The following is an 18,162-nucleotide window of genomic DNA, read 5'->3' on the forward strand; positions in this document are numbered from 1 at the left end:
TTACGAGGCACATGAATTAAAAAAATGATGAGCATGGATAAATTATAAACACGGCAATATTCCATAAAAAACTTCCATAAAATGATTTTTTTTATTTCATGGTGGCTTTAAAAGGAAAGACAAGATGTAAGGTGATATTGAGGACACAGAAACAGTTGATTAGCAATGAAATGAATATGCCCAAGAAAACATGCAAATAATTTGGTTACACAAAGAAAAAATTATCTGGAATATTTATGAATAAATTGCCAGTGCCAAGAGACATAAAACTGAAGTAAACTCAAACTAAAGTAGTGAATTAGTTCATTCACCCCAGATTCACTTAAGGGTCATTACAGAAACATAACTAATATATGACCCTGGACCACAAAACCAGTCACATGGGTCAATTTTCTGAAATTGAGATTTATACATCATCATAAAGCTGAATAAATAAGCTTTCCATTGATGTGTGGTTTGTTATCATAAGAGTAAGACAATATTTGGCCGAGACACAACTATTGTAAATCTGGAATCTGAGGGTGCAAAAAAATCGAAACATTGAGAAAATCTCCTTTAAAGTTGTTCATTTATGTTCACGATTGTGCTGCATTCACTCACAGAAATAAACATTTTATATATTTACGGTAGGAAATTTACAAAATATCTTCATGGAACATGATCTTTACTTAATATCCTAATGATTTTTGGCATAAAAGAAAAATCGATAATTTTGACCCATATAATGTATTGTTGGCTATTGCCACAGATATACCCGTGCGACTCGAGACATATGATGTCACATATGATGTCCATGTTTTAAAGGTTGTGACTGTAATGTAATGTCGAGTGTGTTCTATAAGCTGTCAGCTGTGTGTTTTGTCTGGTGTTTCAGAGCATGGTGGAGGACGTGCTGGAGGAGAACGGCTATTACAGGTGATTCTTACTCTGAGTCAAGCTGTTTTCTGTTGGTGGAAGAACACAAATCAAGTCAAAGAATTCTGTAAAAATAAAATGCATAACAGTTTCCGCAAAAATAACTCAACTGTTTTCAACACTGATAATAATCATAAATGTTTCTTGAGCATCAAATCATCATATTAGAATGATTTGTGAAGGATCATGTGACACTGAAGACTGGAGTAATGATGCTGAAAATTCAGCTTTGATCACAGGAATAAATTACACTTTACTATATATTCACATAGAAAACAGCTGTTTGCAATTGTAATATTCCTGTTTTTTTTATTTTATTTTTTTTATATAAAGACAGCCTTGGTGACCAGAAGAGTCTTCTTTCAAAAAAAAATAAAAAATCTTTTGAATAGTTTTACAGCAGATTTAGTTCACAAGTAACTGATAGTAATGACCTAAATATGATTTTTGTTTACAATAATCGATACTAAAATCTGACATAAGTTACAAGGCTTTTGCACCATTCAAGCTATGACGATATCGCAGCACATTTTGACCAGATCATTCAAGAACAGCTGCAGATTCCTGAATCAATCCTTCAGTGTTATTTATGAACCAATTCAACCGGTTCACTGGAAACAATCGGCTCGTTCGTGAATCAGACATCGCTGAAAGATGTGTTTTTATGAAATTAAGTGGAGTATAAAGTATGATATTGCTTTGCAGTGAAGGAAAAGGAAAAGTTTCCCAAAAGAAAAAATACTCTGATAAAGTACAGATACTCATTCTCTGATGTGTGTGTGTGTGTGTGTGTGTGTTTGTGTGTGTGTGTGTGTGTGTGTGTGTGTGTGTGTGTGTGTGTGTGTGTGTGTGTGTGTGTGTGTGTGTGTGTGTGTGTGTGTGTGTGTGTGTGTGAACTGCAGAAGCGAGTTGGATTCAGGAGCAGGAACGAAGCGTCCTCAAACACTCAGATCTGCAGCTCTTCAGTGATTGACAGCTGTCATCGTGTCTGGAGACGCAGCGGCATCTCAGGTCAAACGTGACACATGCAAAGATGACCTTTATGAATCATAAGCTGATTATGTGCATCTGAAGAACACGTGTTAACCTGATGTTAGATTGCAATAGTCAATACACGCACATAGATGATTTACCTCATTTGAATCTGTGCACTTTACATTTACTTTTATTCATTTAGCAGACGCTTTTATCCAAAGCGACTTACAAATGAGAGCAATAGAAGCAGTGAAACTCACAGTAGACAACAATATGCAAGTGCTATGACCCTTCTCACACACTTTAGTGTGTGTGATCTTCCCTACTTTTTCTGGTTATTCTTTTTTTTTTTTTGGACAAAACATACATATGAATTAAAATACAGTTTAAATATTAAAATTAGTAGTTTATTTTTTCCTAACTAAATGAATTCTAGACAATTTATTGCTCCCACTCAGGAGATGTTAAAATAGACAGAGGAACACTTAACAAAATTCAGAAGATTTATATATGTATGTGTGTGTGTGTGTGTGTGTGTGTGTGTGTGTGTGTGTGTGTGTGTAGCCTTTATTATAACATTGTTTGTCTTTCTATCTCTTATGGATGTTCAGTGGGGCCCAAAAAATGAAACTTTAACCCTGCAAATAAAATAAAGTTTAAAACTGAAAAGAAATATTTAGTGTTCTGTGCTATTTCTAGGACACTAATCAAATGTAAGAATACAAAATGTGTAATTAGAGTTTATATTAAGTTGCATTGCATTTTAACCAGTGGTGTTAGGCTATTGAACCTCAATGTTTATTGTTTTTTTAATAACACTTTACAGTAAGGTCTCACTTGCTAACATTAGTTAATGCATCAGCTAACATAAAAAAAAAAATTATATATATATATACTGTATATGCATGTGCATTGCTATATATATATATATATATGTATGTATGTATGTGTTGTAGTAGGTTCACAGCCCATTTTGGCTCTTCAGCGTCCTCTAGTGGACAAGATATGAAGTGCAATAAAGAGGCATGACAACAAATGACAAGTAAATATTTATTTACTTTATAATGATATATTTCAAATAGATATACACAACTATACATACTGCACTGTTATTTTATAAGGAACTGAAAAACATGGACACAGCAGAGCTGAACGCGGGAGTAGTACGTCATTTTCCTATTGGTTATAGGCTGAGAAATGTTCATTGTTGTCAAGCTGTTTCCAAATGCATAGAGTAAACCGGGAGCAGTGCATCCCAAAATAACTGGGATTTTTAACATGGTTTCCCTGCTCTGCGATCATCACCGAGGAGAAAAACAAAACCCATGTCCGTAGATGTGGCAAAGAGTGATAAGGCAATCTGTACAAAGATCCATAAATAAACTCCATCTCTTTCACTTGTGCACGAAGCGTACTATTGTTCACGTCCACTATACATGTTTCCCGCTGCATAATGGAAGACTTATAACACCTCTCTGTACGTGGTCTATATAAAAACATCATTTAAAGTGACTGCTCTCCGTTATTATGGTGTCAGGGGAGCATTAATACCCCATCTGTTCCTCGACACCTCGTGCAAAAGCATCGTCCTGTTACACAGGCTAAAACGATGCCAACATGCTGCTAGAAACAGACATACATTCAAAAAAGAAAAAGAAAAAAAATGATCACATCTTATATTTATATATATTTCTACAACACATAATCAATCTTTTAAAGAAGACTTACTCTTTTTGAACTAGATAAGACGTAAAGCTGCTCTTATACGACTAGCCATGCGTTAGCAGCGATTGCACATAATGAAAAGACGATATGCTACTAAGTAAAGAAGAGTCTAGTGTTTTACCAAAAAAAAAAGAAATGTAGACAACCTCTGCTTGTGCGTAAATGAGCAAATCACAATGATATCTAATATAGCTTTCAAATCATCTGAAAGTTTCTGAATGCGACTCTTTATTCACAAAACGATCGAATAAAAAAAGCCTGTTTAATACATTCAAGAGTAAAAATTGTACAGCCCAGATTGGTCAGACGGAGAGAGAGTAAAGGGAAGCACCGTTGTGTTTAAGGTTGTATTTTGAAGGCCAGCAGCTCCTCCGAGTGCATGTTATTGAGCGAGCGCAGTTCGGGAAGCTTGAGGAGAAGCTTGGTGAAGACGGCGGCTTCGTTCGAGTGGTTCTTCATGATCAGGTTCCTCAGAGCTCTGATCAGGGTCTCCTGAAGGGCCTCCACGCCACTTACATTCTCGATGGCCGATCGGTCTGCAAGGGCACGCAAAAATGCTCACGTTAGATGACAGTTGCAAGCTTGTAACCAATATTTGTGTGCCAATATTTATAAGTAGCATACATTTATTTTTTATTTACATACATTTTTAATTTTGGCTATAAATGTATTTGTACATTTTGAAATAAATTATTATAAATAATAAATGAATAGTAAAATTTTATTATTTCTTTATATTAAATGTATATTTTTGTCTATAAATATATTTATAATTTAAAAATAACAAATTTATAAATAATAAACTAATAGCATAAATGTATTTATTTTGTCAATACATGCATTTATACATTTAAAAATTTATAATTTATTAATAATAAATTGATAGCAAAAAAATTATTTTCTATTTACATTAAATTTATATTTTGTCTATAAATGTATTTATACATTTAAAAATAAATAATTTATAAATAATAAATAGCAAAAAATTCTTCTTTATTTACATTAATAATACATTTAAATGTGTTTATAATTTAAAAATAAATAATATAGAAATAATTATTTAAACAAATAATTTAAATTCATTAAAAAATATTATTAAAAATAATTCATATTAATTTAAATTTTAAAATAAACTTTAATTTCAGTTTAAGTTTTAGTCATTTTTGTTATATGCCTTTTACATTCTTGATGGCCGGTCTGCAAAAGCATGCAAAAAAATTAAATGTATATATACAATTTTTTTTATAATGATTATTAAAATTACAGTATATTATAATAGCAAAACCAATCTGTATCAATAAATAGTTTAGTATATAATTGCATCTAAACACTAATACCCAATACCCAGTGCTGTTTGGACTGATAGAAATTCAAGATAAAATAATAAATAATTAAATATAAAAGTGTATATATAAAAAAATAGTAAAAAAAAATAAAAATTGTTAAAAAAAATAATAAATAAATATTATTCTACAAATAATTTATATTAATTAAAATAATCTTAATAAAACAAATAAAATAAAATAGGTTAATCTATAGTATTTAAAGAAAACTGTAAATAAACTGCACGCTTCTGATGCTCAGCTGATGTGTTTTTGCACGCTGTACCTGCAGACACCAGCACCACCGCAGAGAACAGGCTCATCTCCTCCTCGTTGAGCTGCAGGACTGAGAGCTTCTCGCTGAACTCAAACATGCAGTTAAGAAGCTCTCCGGCACCCATCGAGTGCAACAGATCCACACTGTACTTCGTCCCGCTGAGGAAGGTCACCGTGCGCTCCTTCACGTCGAACAACGGCACGAAGCGCACCATCAGAACCTGAGCGGAGGGAAACAGGAGAACATTATACACTGCGATTTATGTCATTAATGTCACACTGTAAGATCTCAGTTGTCACTAATGTCACACTGTAAGATCTCAGTTGTCACTAATGTCTCACTGTAAGATCTCAGTTGTCACTAATGTCACACTGTAAGATCTCAGTTGTCATTAATGTCTCACTGTAAGATCTCAGTTGTCACTAATGTCTCACTGTAAGATCTCAGTTGTCACTAATGTCACACTGTAAGATCTCAGTTGTCATTAATGTCTCACTGTAAGATCTCAGTTGTCACTAATGTCACACTGTAAGATCTCAGTTGTCACTAATGTCACACTGTAAGATCTCAGTTGTCACTAATGTCTCACTGTAAGATCTCAGTTGTCACTAATGTCACACTGTAAGATCTCAGTTGTCATTAATGTCTCACTGTAAGATCTCAGTTGTCACTAATGTCACACTGTAAGATCTCAGTTGTCATTAATGTCTCACTGTAAGATCTCAGTTGTCACTAATGTCACACTTTAAGATCTCAGTTGTCACTAATGTCACACTGTAAGATCTCAGTTGTCACTAATGTCACTGTAAGATCTCAGTTGTCACTAATGTCTCACTGTAAGATCTCAGTTGTCACTAATGTCACACTGTAAGATCTCAGTTGTCACTAATGTCACACTGTAAGATCTCAGTTGTCACTAATGTCACACTGTAAGATCTCAGTTGTCACTAATGTCACACTGTAAGATCTCAGTTGTCACTAATGTCTCACTGTAAGATCTCAGTTGTCACTAATGTCACACTGTAAGATCTCAGTTGTCACTAATGTCACACTGTAAGATCTCAGTTGTCACTAATGTCACTGTAAGATCTCAGTTGTCATTAATGTCCCACTGTAAGATCTCAGTTGTCACTAATGTCTCACTGTAAGATCTCAGTTGTCACTAATGTCACACTGTAAGATCTCAGTTGTCATTAATGTCACACTGTAAGATCTCAGTTGTCACTAATGTCTCACTGTAAGATCTCAGTTGTCACTAATGTCACACTGTAAGATCTCAGTTGTCACTAATGTCACACTGTAAGATCTCAGTTGTCATTAATGTCACACTGTAAGATCTCAGTTGTCACTAATGTCACACTGTAAGATCTCAGTTGTCACTAATGTCACACTGTAAGATCTCAGTTGTCACTAATGTCACACTGTAAGATCTCAGTTGTCACTAATGTCTCACTGTAAGATCTCAGTTGTCACTAATGTCACACTGTAAGATCTCAGTTGTCACTAATGTCACACTGTAAGATCTCAGTTGTCACTAATGTCACACTGTAAGATCTCAGTTGTCACTAATGTCACTGTAAGATCTCAGTTGTCACTAATGTCACACTGTAAGATCTCAGTTGTCACTAATGTCTCACTGTAAGATCTCAGTTGTCACTAATGTCACTGTAAGATCTCAGTTGTCACTAATGTCACTGTAAGATCTCAGTTGTCACTAATGTCTCACTGTAAGATCTCAGTTGTCACTAATGTCACTGTAAGATCTCAGTTGTCACTAATGTCTCACTGTAAGATCTCAGTTGTCACTAATGTCTCACTGTAAGATCTCAGTTGTCACTAATGTCACACTGTAAGATCTCAGTTGTCATTAATGTCTCACTGTAAGATCTCAGTTGTCACTAATGTCTCACTGTAAGATCTCAGTTGTCACTAATGTCACACTGTAAGATCTCAGTTGTCACTAATGTCACACTGTAAGATCTCAGTTGTCACTAATGTCTCACTGTAAGATCTCAGTTGTCACTAATGTCTCACTGTAAGATCTCAGTTGTCACTAATGTCACTGTAAGATCTCAGTTGTCACTAATGTCTCACTGTAAGATCTCAGTTGTCACTAATGTCTCACTGTAAGATCTCAGTTGTCACTAATGTCTCACTGTAAGATCTCAGTTGTCACTAATGTCACACTGTAAGATCTCAGTTGTCACTTATGTCACACTGTAAGATCTCAGTTGTCACTAATGTCACACTGTAAGATATCAGTTGTCACTAATGTCACACTTTAAGATCTCAGTTGTCATTAATGTCACACTGTAAGATCTCAGTTGTCATTAATGTCACACTACGACAGTCAAGACGCGTTAAAAACGGACACACGCAAGAAAACTTGTCCGTAGTTTTACATCATAAATCAATGACACGTTGGGTGACGGTGAGCTGCATTACACGCGGGATTTAAACGGTGGCTACAAAGAAATCTCTAAAGTTAATTTTGGTCATGGCTTGTCTTGAAAAACAAATACAATTTGACAATCGTCAAGAAGTCAAACTGCAGGAGTCAAATCTTCTGACAATAACAGAATTTTGATGGAGGTCAAATGAACCGGCTGTCGGTGAACATGTCAAACTAACGATCAAAGACTTCAGATTTTAGCCTAGGATCAGAGGAATCTTTTAGGATTTGCAAAATGTATCTCAGTCGGTCAAATCGTGGCCAAAATCACACAGTGTGAACCGGCTTTAGGAGTCTGATGGACAGATTCTGCTGACTGAAATGCGCCGGGAGTCGTGTTGCTTTACCTCGAATGTTCCCGCCTTGAGGAGGTTGACCTGGTCGTGTTGGGAGAGCTCCTGGAAGCCAGGGATCCGCTTGGCAAATTCCACGACTTCTCGCACAGCAGGGATGAAACTCTTGGAGAAATCCTCCCAGATTTCATGACCAGGCTTGCAGGGGTCGACGAAGGGGGAGACGCTCATGGGACACACCTGAGAGAAGACCAACAGAGTCAAATTTAGTGCTAAAATTTTGTATTTTTTTTGTGCTGGGAATCATTGGTGTGCTATCATTGGCTGTTCCAAAAAATAGAAAGATACATTCTTTTGGCAAAATTCTAAGACAGTGGCTGTTTCTCAATGTGTTCTTCAGCGATCTTGCGTCCTTGTGTTCTCACACTACGTCATCATCAACCGTTGAAGTTCAATTGACCGTTCGCAAAGACCCGCCCCCTTTAGTTACTGTTGCTATGTCCGACAAGCCATGCCGCTCTCACACACCATGTTCTCACACAGTGAAATACACATCGCGGAGCAGAGAGGACACAACGCGCTGACAGACAGGACAGACCAGGTTACTTTTGGGTTACTTTTGATATGACACAAAGTCTCAACTTTCAAATTTTTTTAACGAAATTTAAACAATAAATACCGTTTTGTGGCTCTTTAATGTGTCTGACAGATCGCTCAGTTAAAGCTGCTCATGAACCGATCATCTCTTCCTTCTAGTTCATTTATAGCATCAAATAAACATGAATGAACATCAGAAGGAATGTTGTTTTAACCGCGTAAAGACGTCAGGACTACACTCCGCTTTTCAAGTTTAAATACTCCAACGTTAATCTACTAACTCTCCTGACTGATTTGTCGGACAAAAATGGTGGATTATGATTGGTCAGATCGCCTGTCAATCAAACTCCCTGAGAAGGGTCAATTGCAATACTCAAGTGTGCAAGTACAGAGGACGCATGAAAGTGCCAAGATATGTTCTTGATATCGAGGATGCATCGAATGTAGACTTGAGAGAATTGAACCGTTAAAAATCCCAGAAGACCAATAAAAAGTGATAAAGACCTTAAGAAAGCGGCAGTAATTTTTATTGGCATATTAAAAATAATCGTTTGAACATTGACAAAGCATACGTAACACACAGCTACTCATTTTCATAAATGCACACGTTAATATAAAAAATATATAAACTTATATGAAAACAGTGTCTATAATATTAGATTATAGGAATAGGAAATAGGGAATAAAGAAATAGGTTGTGACGTTTGTGATGTTATGTTGTTATGTTATATTTATTGTGCTTTGGTCGTTAATCGCTATTTGCCGAGATGGTCTTGAGCAGCAAGATCGCAGCACATCTCAATTCTCACAAAGATATGTATATTATGTATGTATTATGTATATTAGTATATATTATGGAATGTGTTCTTCGCAGAGAATGCAATCCCATAATGCATTGTGTCGAGCTTGAAAAAATGTGTACATTTATGAATGCATTAGCAGACGCTTTTATCCAAAGTGACTTACAAGAGGAACAAAAGCACCAGGTGAATAGGCTTGGTGCCAACAATCAATCATTTCCAAAAAATAAATACTTAACCTGTGCTAATTGAAAGCAAAGAAGTTGACAAAAATATTGAATCCAGTATTTGATGATAATATCTAGCACAATGAACGATTTACAAGCAAGGATTTTTGACCAGGAGAAGGATTTTCAACAAAGCACAAGGTGTTAAGAAAAACTGTTTTAGTAGTAGTTTCTTTAAACTTTCTTTAAACTAGTTTTAGTTAACAATAACACCACTGATCCTACGTTATTATTGCTAATATTGATGTATAAACAGCAGAGGGTCACTAACCAGATGTCGTCTGTTTCCCCCCGTCTGGAGTTTGTTCATGTTGTTCCCGTGGAAAGACAAGTTCTCCGTCTGACGAATGCAAGGGCTCTGAACGCACGGCTGGGTCACATGATACGCCGTCACATGTTCCCTGTATGATCCAGGCGTTTCAGAGCCGGATGAGCTGAACATGAACAGATCCTTACGGGGAACGAGTCCGTTGCTCACCGAATCCTCCTCTCCGCTGTCCGAGGAACAAGACGAGGCCGTGTCCATGGGAGCGCTCGACTCCGAGTCCCGGGACAGATCCGAGGAGGACCGAGGAGAAGCCGGCGGAGACAGGGAAGAGGAGCTGCTGGTCTCGATGGCACACGGGACGTGAAGCATGTGCTGAAGCTGACTGTTGTTCATCATGTTATTCATGGCCGTCTGCATCTCCAGGAGCATCCGCTGCTTCTCCCGCTTCGGGATGCGTCCGAATCGCACAGCTGAAAAAAGACAGATTGTTTATTGAATTATGCCTTTTTGCATGTTCAACTTATTAGTGCGTTTAATGTTGCTGAGTTCTTCTCTATATCAGTGCCGGGAACGAACACGTCACAATATTCCTTATTTAAATAATGAATATGCAGAATAAAGGGGCGGGGCCTGGTTGAGTTAGTTAGTAGTGTGTTGAAACCATAGACTGTAAAGAAATACGGACGTAGTGTCCGTGACGTCACCCGTAGTGTTTCTGAAGAGCATTTTTGAAGCCCAAAGTGGGCGGAGCCGGCGGTCGCCATCTTGGCAGCGTCACTCCCGGATAAACGAAAATGGGCAGAGGCGGATTAGCTGAGGTTACGTGACGCTAACAGACAGCAGACAAACGGCTAGTAGTGACATCAGCGGCAATCCACCTGTCACTCAAGTGGCCACGCCCTTAATTATGCAGAACTTTAAGGCTTAATATAATTTAAACGGATGAGTTATAAAAAATTTCACCCCCCTCACAGTCGTCATGAAGGGCTAAATTAGCTATATAGACCAAAACCACTTTTTGCACCAGACTGTAAACATATTTTTTTCTGCTGTAAAGTTGGGCATTTTAACATGCGGGTCTATGGGATTGACTCTCTTTTGCAGCCGGTCTCTAGTGGCCAGTCGATGAACTGCAGTTTAAGTCACTTCCGTGTGGGTTTCAAGAAAGAGACCAGAAGGTTGAAACTGGTGGTTATGGTAAGGGGCGGGACATTTCCCAAACACACTCGAAGTGCTTGACCAATCACAACACACTGCTCCAGCTGACCAATCAGAGCACAGTGTGCTTTACAGAAGGAGGGGCTTCATAGAGCCAGGAACTAAACAGAGCGTTACTGACAGACTGGGAAGAGACGAGCCGCAACAATGGAGAATATGGAGAAAATAACGTGTTTTTTAATATAATCAAGCAGGAAAACCTTTCTAGTAGAGCCTAAAAACAAAATCAAGACTTTGAAAAAAGGGCAGAATAGGTCCTCTTTAAGATTCAATGCTTTCGGTTCTTCCCCGTTTAACAATTTTTCTGCTTGACTAGTAAAAAAGTAGTTGTGCAAGTCCTAATGTCAACATCCCAAAAGCTTGAGCTCGTAAGGAAGAAGAATATGCTTGAAACTCACCGTCTCGCGACATCCCGACAGATAAACACTTCTTGAAGCGGCACTGCTGGCAGCGGTTGCGGTTTATCCGCACAATAGTGCAGCTCTCCGTCTTCAGGCATTTCTTATACTGAATGTTCTGCTGGATGCTTCTTCTGAAGAAGCCCTGTAAAAATAATCAGTGCAATTATTCCCTAGCAGTGCTCAGTTTTATTTATATACTATTATAGTATTTATATAAATAATATTACGGGTCTGTTCCAAATACTACAAAGTAAATCAAGTTTGACTTGATTTGAAAGTATGCATGCAGTGCTGCTCTAGAATTTGGCTAAAAGGTTTGTTTTCGCATTGTGACTCAAACTGTTATCTGATCCTGAGAGAAGCGTGTCCTTACCTTGCAGCCTTCGCAGGCGTGAACGCCGTAGTGGAAGCCCGAGGCCACGTCTCCACACACTTTACACAGTAACACCATTCCATTGAGCTCTGGAAAATATGCATGTAAGAGTCAAATCCAGTGCACAAAAACATGCACGAATTGATTTCAATTAGGCATTTCCTAGATTACAGAATGTTGTTATTGTTCGTGCTTGGTTACATGAAAATTGGTTATGCTGTATCTTAAATCTGACGATCTTGCATTTGTTTCATTGTAAATGCTTGATGAAGGTCATGGGACTGAAACATTGCTAAATGTTTTTTGCTAGTTGGAATTTCTTTTTCTAGTTTATTGATACGCACCTATCAATTATTTGCAGATGTACTAGGTCAATTGTTTATTGACTAGATTACAATTATTGACTAGATAAAAAAAATGCAATGCAATGTCAAAATGACTATTGAATCCCATATAAAGCTGATTCAGCACATCTTCTTGGCAGTGTTCTGTGTCTGCAACTCACTGGTGATGCTGCTCTTGGCAGCGAGGCTCTTGTCGCGTGGGTGAAGGCCCTTCGACAGCAGGCCAGCGCTGGGCACGTCTGTGATACGACTCGGTTTAGTGGGCAGAGGTGGGGATTGGCTGTTAGAGCTGTCACTCATGCAGGACTCAAGGCTGGAGGCGGAGCTTGAGGAGCAGACGTAGGCTATCACGCCTCCTTGGAAATAATAATAATAATAAAAAAACATTTAGCCTACAAGAGTATAGGCAGTTATGCACAGTACTAAACATGCACAAATTGATATACATATATGCAATTCCTAGTAAAAAAATTAATTAAAAAAAGATTGGAAAATTCTTATTCAAAAATGCAAAAAGCAGATTTTAATACCCCTTTGTTTTAGTTATTTTTGTTCTACTGGTCTAATAATGAATCTAATAATGTTCTTATTTTTATGGAATCTTGTTTCTGCCACTAATAAAAGGGTAATTACTACTTTACGTCTTGGAATTCTGACTTTATTTCTCGGAATTCTGAGTTTCTCTGTGAACAAAAACTTTAAATTGTGAGATAAAAAGCTGCAGTTACCCTTTAAATGTTTTATTCTGTGGTGGAAAGTGAGCTTATTATATTAAAACCAAATCTTATACAGGCAAAAAACAAAAGTACATCAATCCCATTACAAATGAAAATGTACTGACACTGTTATACTCGTGATACAGTTTATCCTGCTTCACTGCCTTTCATTGTATAACTGCGTTATGTAAACTTACATCAATGGATCTATGCTATGGAGAAATCACAAGAAATATGCGTGCATGACTTTTTTTAAATTATTATATTGATTATATATTTATATAATCTTATAAATTCCCATGTTGGACAAACTTCCCTATTTTAGACAGCTCATGATGACCCAGTTTTAAATGAATGAAACTGCAAAGCATTGTTTAATTACACTATATAGACTTTAGCACTTGTACCATAGTTAAATTATGGTAATCATTGAGTATAATGGTATATGCATATATATATATATATATATATATATATATATATATATATAAACAAAAACTATTTGATACCATCAATGTATTTTTATTGGGTAAAGCAGTCAAAATGCACATAAATGGATGTATTCTACACTAACCGGCCTGTGCCTTCACAAACACTGAGTACAAATGTGCTTGAGATGTTTTTTAAAGGACATGGGAGGTTACCTAAATTACCCTCAGTTTCTCAGACCCACCCACACGTGGACCTCTCGTGTTTTGTACGGGAAGAATATCTAGGTCACTAGCTGTCTACTGCCTCCCTCACGTGGTACTGCAGAGTCTCGCGTCAGGGCAGTGTGCTAAATTATGCAACCGCCCGATTTCGACCAATCAGAGATTACGCATCGGGCATGTCACGACCAATCAGCGGCCGAGCCTCGTCTCCTTGTACACACATGCACATGACTGAGCCATGTGAGCTCGAGCATTCTAGTACTTGGAGTACTGAGTGGGCGTGACGTCACGGGCACTCCTAACCCACATACACTGTTTGACGTGCACTACGTTACAGCAATGCACTAATGCAATGCAATGCAAGCAATCGAAAGCACATCAAAGGCGCTTTAAATCACAAAATAAAATAGATACAAAATAGATACAAAATAAAATATACTTTGTGATACAGTAAAAGAGGCTTAAAGCTTCAATAATATGTCAAGGGGAAGATATTATAATAATTTTTTACACATAAATCAGTAAAGATATGCACAACAGAATGAGGGTTACATGTAGATTAAACAACAATAAATGCATTTTTATTTTATTTTATCAAATATCAACAGCAACACATGCTATCATGCACTTATAATAATAAAGATGACCAATACGATTTCTAATAAAATGATTTTTATAGGGATTTCGGTCAAAACTGCTATTTCTATCTTCTATTTGAGAGGAACTAAATCTATTCAACATGTCTGAGTCTAGAAATCACATTCTTATTCCTTAATACTTGCCGGTTTTTCCATGACAGTGGAAATCTTGTATGCTATATAGGCTATATCAAAATATCATCTGATATCCTCACTGTTGCAACTGTAAACATTTCCTTTCTTCAAATAACAGGAGTGGCCTGGTTTTCCTTATCATGCTAAACACGTAATACATCAAATTGTGCATTAATGACATAATAAATAATAACTATAAGCAATAATAATGACACGTCTTACCTTGCTTTGTAGATTGCATGTTTTCAGTCGTCAGACTCTTGATATCTATAATTCTGCCTGTCAGTAGTCTAAAAATTCCAGCTGAGCGCTTAATGTGTAACTCGAGCCGATCAGATCCAGTGTTTGTTCAGATCATTCAGTGTTTCATCTGTTCTCTCGAGCGTTCGACTCACAATGGAACGAAAGGAACTCCCAGGTCTCGCACGAGCGCTCAGAACTCAATGTTCTCTCGCTGGTGTTTCCGTCACTGGCTCCTCCCCTTTAACCCAGTGACACACTTTCACCCGAACCCGCGCATCGTATGGCAAGCCGTTCTAGCTTTTATTCATCACCAGGGGATGCATTCTTAATATCAATTTTTACTAACTAAAATGCCAATCTTGATATCAGGAATTGCATTTCCACTAGAAAATATTAATTAACTGAAAAATTTTAATTCTTGATATCAACAATGACGCCGTCGCTCGAGGAAATACGAATTCTTGATATCAATAATTAAATTTCAACTTGTAAAAACTATAACTCTTGATATCAGTAATTGTATTGTCACTAGTTAAAATGTCACCTATAGGCCGCCATTCAGATTCAATTGTTAATATCAAGAATTGATTTCTTACTGGTTGAAATGCCAATTTCACATTATCAGAAAACAATTCTTAGGCCTACTAGTAAAAATCATAATTTTTAGATATCAATGATTGCGTGGTTAATAGTGCAAATGTCTGTTCTTGATATCAACAGTTGCAATTGCTACTTGTAAAAATGTTCAATTTTGATTTAAAGTGTACATTTTTGATATCATGAATGTGATTGTTAAATTTGTGATTGTGAAAACAAAATATTGCGGAGTATTGCGATGTTTATTATAAATCATCCGTGCACATCATTATTGTTTTAAATTCATGTTCCTGGTCATCTTGAATCAGAATAACAGCATCTTCTCTTCTCTTATGACGAGGGTGTGGCAACCTGTCAATCACATGAGATCCACCAATAGCAAACCACAACCATGCATCAATTCCCAATGAACAAAATCAAGCCCCGCCCAACATTTGTTCTTGCTTGAGAAGCATTTCATTCGATAAACGGCACAGTAGAGAAGAAAAGTTTTTATTCATTAACACACAAGAATTACATATGATTAATATATTACATTTTAAAATCCTCTTGTACTCAATAATTCAAACCATGTTTTTGAGAATGAAACTGCAGTTTTAAGGAGAAAATACTCAGCAATGGTGTCGACTTAGGAATTTACACATGGTTTGTCTTAAAGCATATTAAAAACACCACATTAAAAGCTGGATTTTCACCACAGGGGGACTTTAAGACTTCAACTTATACCCATAAAATACTGTATTTGTATTGTTTTCCTTCAATACATGCATTCAGCTATTAACTAAGCTCAACTACAACTACTACTCTTTTCACTGCCAGGACAAAGCATACATGAGCCATAGATGACAGAATCATAAAATATGGTGTTGATGGTTATGGAACATGGTCATGAATCTGACTGGTTAGGTTATTTCCAAAACAATAACCTGACTTAACAAGCTAAGTGTCTGTTGTAGTAAGTAAGTCACATAATGTACTGTACACCACAGCCTGAACATTTTTTTCTAATCAGATCCCTGTTTGGAAGAACTCTAGGACACGACGTCCTGTACTCTACAAACCCAGAGGAGAAGGTGTGGTTAAATGCACCAGATCAACAGTTAGGTCTATTGCGTGCCATTTCACCATAACCTATGAATTATTATCCAGATCTTGGATCTTTATCATAGATAATTGACAGCATTAATCCGCATATCTCAGGCTGCAGTGAAATCCCTGGGTTATAAATGTACACGCTGTACAGATATGTTTAAATATAGGCTACTTCTCATTTTGATTTCTCATTTCCATCAGATACAGCACAATAAACAGAGAGTCATACTGGCATCTAGTGGACAGGCTAGATCTCTACAGTCTTCCTTACATGGGTGAACCAACAGGTGACTTGAAGTTCTCAGAAACTGGTGTTATCATGACCCTGGCCTGGGTTGTTTGAACGGGTCATCTGGTGTAGAAGCCGTGGGGATCACAGATATCACTGCTCTATTATTAGATCATGTTAACCTTTAATAAGCATACACATTATTGGAATCATAATGATTATTAAATGTACATGTTAAAAATCATACACTGGAATCTAAATGTCTGAGACTATATTAAAAGATGTGATTTGCTCCCCTTTAAATCTGGAAGTTTTAGGATTTTGGAAATGTTAGAACAAAGAATGGTTCCGATGTGAAATAAATAATGCACGTTCTGCAACAGGTCATTCCTCAAATGTAAGTAAATTAGTTAGCCTAAATTTACTTTTCTTGGTCCTTCAGTCAGAAAATTAAATGTAGGCTAATCTGTGTTATTTTATATTAGGCTATATTATGTATTAATATTTTGAGTAAGGTTTTATTTTATATTAATTTTAAATTAAGTTTTAGTAGGCTAATTCTGTAATGTGCTTTTGCCAATTTTTATCTCTTTTTTTTATATTTCTATATAGCTTTAATTATTATTTAAGTTTCAGTTTTAAGTAATTTAGTACTTCAATTTAACTTTATTCACATAGGGTTAAGGACAGATGAGTAAATAATCGCATAATTTTCATTTGTGTGTGAACTGTTCCTTTAAGACAGCCGGCTGTAACTGGACTGACCTGAATCAACCCGAGTAAATGAGTTTGACATTTTATGATTTGGGGTGTGAAATTTGCGATGATTGACCAACCTTTTGGCAGTTGTGGTGAGAATGTCTTGGTCATCATTATAGTCTCCAACAGCTGATAGATGTGATGTGTGTGCAAGGTTAGTTTGTAGAACAGACAAGAAACTTCGATCACCATCATATGATTTTACATAGTAAATGAACTGTGAACTCCTGACTAACTAACATGAAAAACCAATCGGAAGATTTCCTCATTTTAACACTGTGGATCAGACATAATGACATTGTATTATATATTAACCATTTTGGTTGATGTGGGCTGAGATCATACATGCTAACGTTAACTTAATTGTTGTTTATTAAACGACGAGCCGATCGCTTATCGTGATTTCACAAGTAAGTTCGGGTGTTCTGCTTAGGCACCATTTTGTGGTCAAAATCATAGTAATAGAATACACCAATGTAAAATAAATAGTAACATTTATTAATAATAATAATAGTAATAAGAAACAGTTTTCGCTAAGTGGGCTTTTTATGGTTGCTAAGCAACGTGTCAACGGCTCCTTAAAATGCGCGCAGTTACAGGTGCTCGTCCAATCAGAAGTTAGAGCGGGAACTGTGAGTTTTAAATGTTGTGTAAAAAAAAAAAAAAAAAATCCGTTTTAGTAAAACCTCTGACTAGTTTGGTGTAGTTAATGTTAATATAATATACTACCACTAGAAAACCTACTTCCATAATCGTTTTAATGACATCTGTTCAGTGCCTTTGCTTTGTGAGAGTGAATTTTGCTGGAAAGAAGACAGACATTTGTAAGTTTATACAATGATAAAACTGCTTGACAAATGAGTAACAATATACAAAAAAATCCATGATAATTCACAAGGTAACTCATGAATCA

The 18,162-nt window shown here is 36.4% G+C and overlaps 2 protein-coding genes across 5 annotated transcripts in view; one reads left to right on the top strand and one right to left on the bottom strand.

The window, feature by feature from the left end:
* Positions 1–3,751, top strand: part of nek10 (NIMA-related kinase 10) — a 30,910-nt gene extending 27,159 nt beyond the window's left edge. For 2 of the 3 annotated variants that reach the window (XM_082150063.1, XM_082150065.1), the window contains 2 exons: positions 875–915; positions 1,818–3,751. In XM_082150063.1, coding sequence (XP_082006189.1) covers positions 875–915; positions 1,818–1,884 — 108 coding nt within the window. In that variant the 3' untranslated portion in view covers positions 1,885–3,751. The remainder of the gene's footprint in view (positions 1–874; positions 916–1,817) is intronic. The other variant, XM_082150064.1, reaches the window with a different exon arrangement.
* nr1d2a (nuclear receptor subfamily 1, group D, member 2a) lies at positions 2,927–14,759 on the bottom strand. Of its 2 annotated transcripts, none has more exons than XM_082150102.1 (8): positions 14,552–14,759; positions 12,349–12,540; positions 11,844–11,932; positions 11,468–11,612; positions 9,855–10,321; positions 8,014–8,199; positions 5,224–5,434; positions 2,927–4,151 (listed from the first exon to the last, which is right to left on the bottom strand). In XM_082150102.1, the coding sequence occupies exons 1-8, from the start codon at positions 14,568–14,570 to the stop codon at positions 3,955–3,957; spliced, it is 1,506 nt and encodes a 501-aa protein (XP_082006228.1). In that variant the 5' UTR covers positions 14,571–14,759; the 3' UTR covers positions 2,927–3,954. The 2 variants fall into 2 exon arrangements, with proteins under 2 accessions (XP_082006228.1, XP_082006227.1); XM_082150101.1 differs by having other exon boundaries at positions 12,349–12,543; positions 14,552–14,758.
* Positions 14,760–18,162: the final 3,403 nt, after the last annotated feature.

This window comes from Leuciscus leuciscus, assembly GCF_965113295.1.
Source record: "Leuciscus leuciscus genome assembly, chromosome: 20".
Taxonomy (NCBI): Eukaryota; Metazoa; Chordata; class Actinopteri; order Cypriniformes; family Leuciscidae; genus Leuciscus; species Leuciscus leuciscus.

What these genes read in the sequence shown, in the direction of transcription:
- nr1d2a (XM_082150101.1), bottom strand. An exon ending in TCAAGGCGGGAACATTCGAG is followed by an intron (nt 5,435 to 8,013) that starts GTAAAGCAACAC and finishes CCCTCCGCTCAG; the next exon opens with GTTCTGATGGTGCGCTTCGT. An exon ending in GGTGGTGCTGGTGTCTGCAG is followed by an intron (nt 4,152 to 5,223) that starts GTACAGCGTGCA and finishes GTGCCCTTGCAG; the next exon opens with ACCGATCGGCCATCGAGAAT.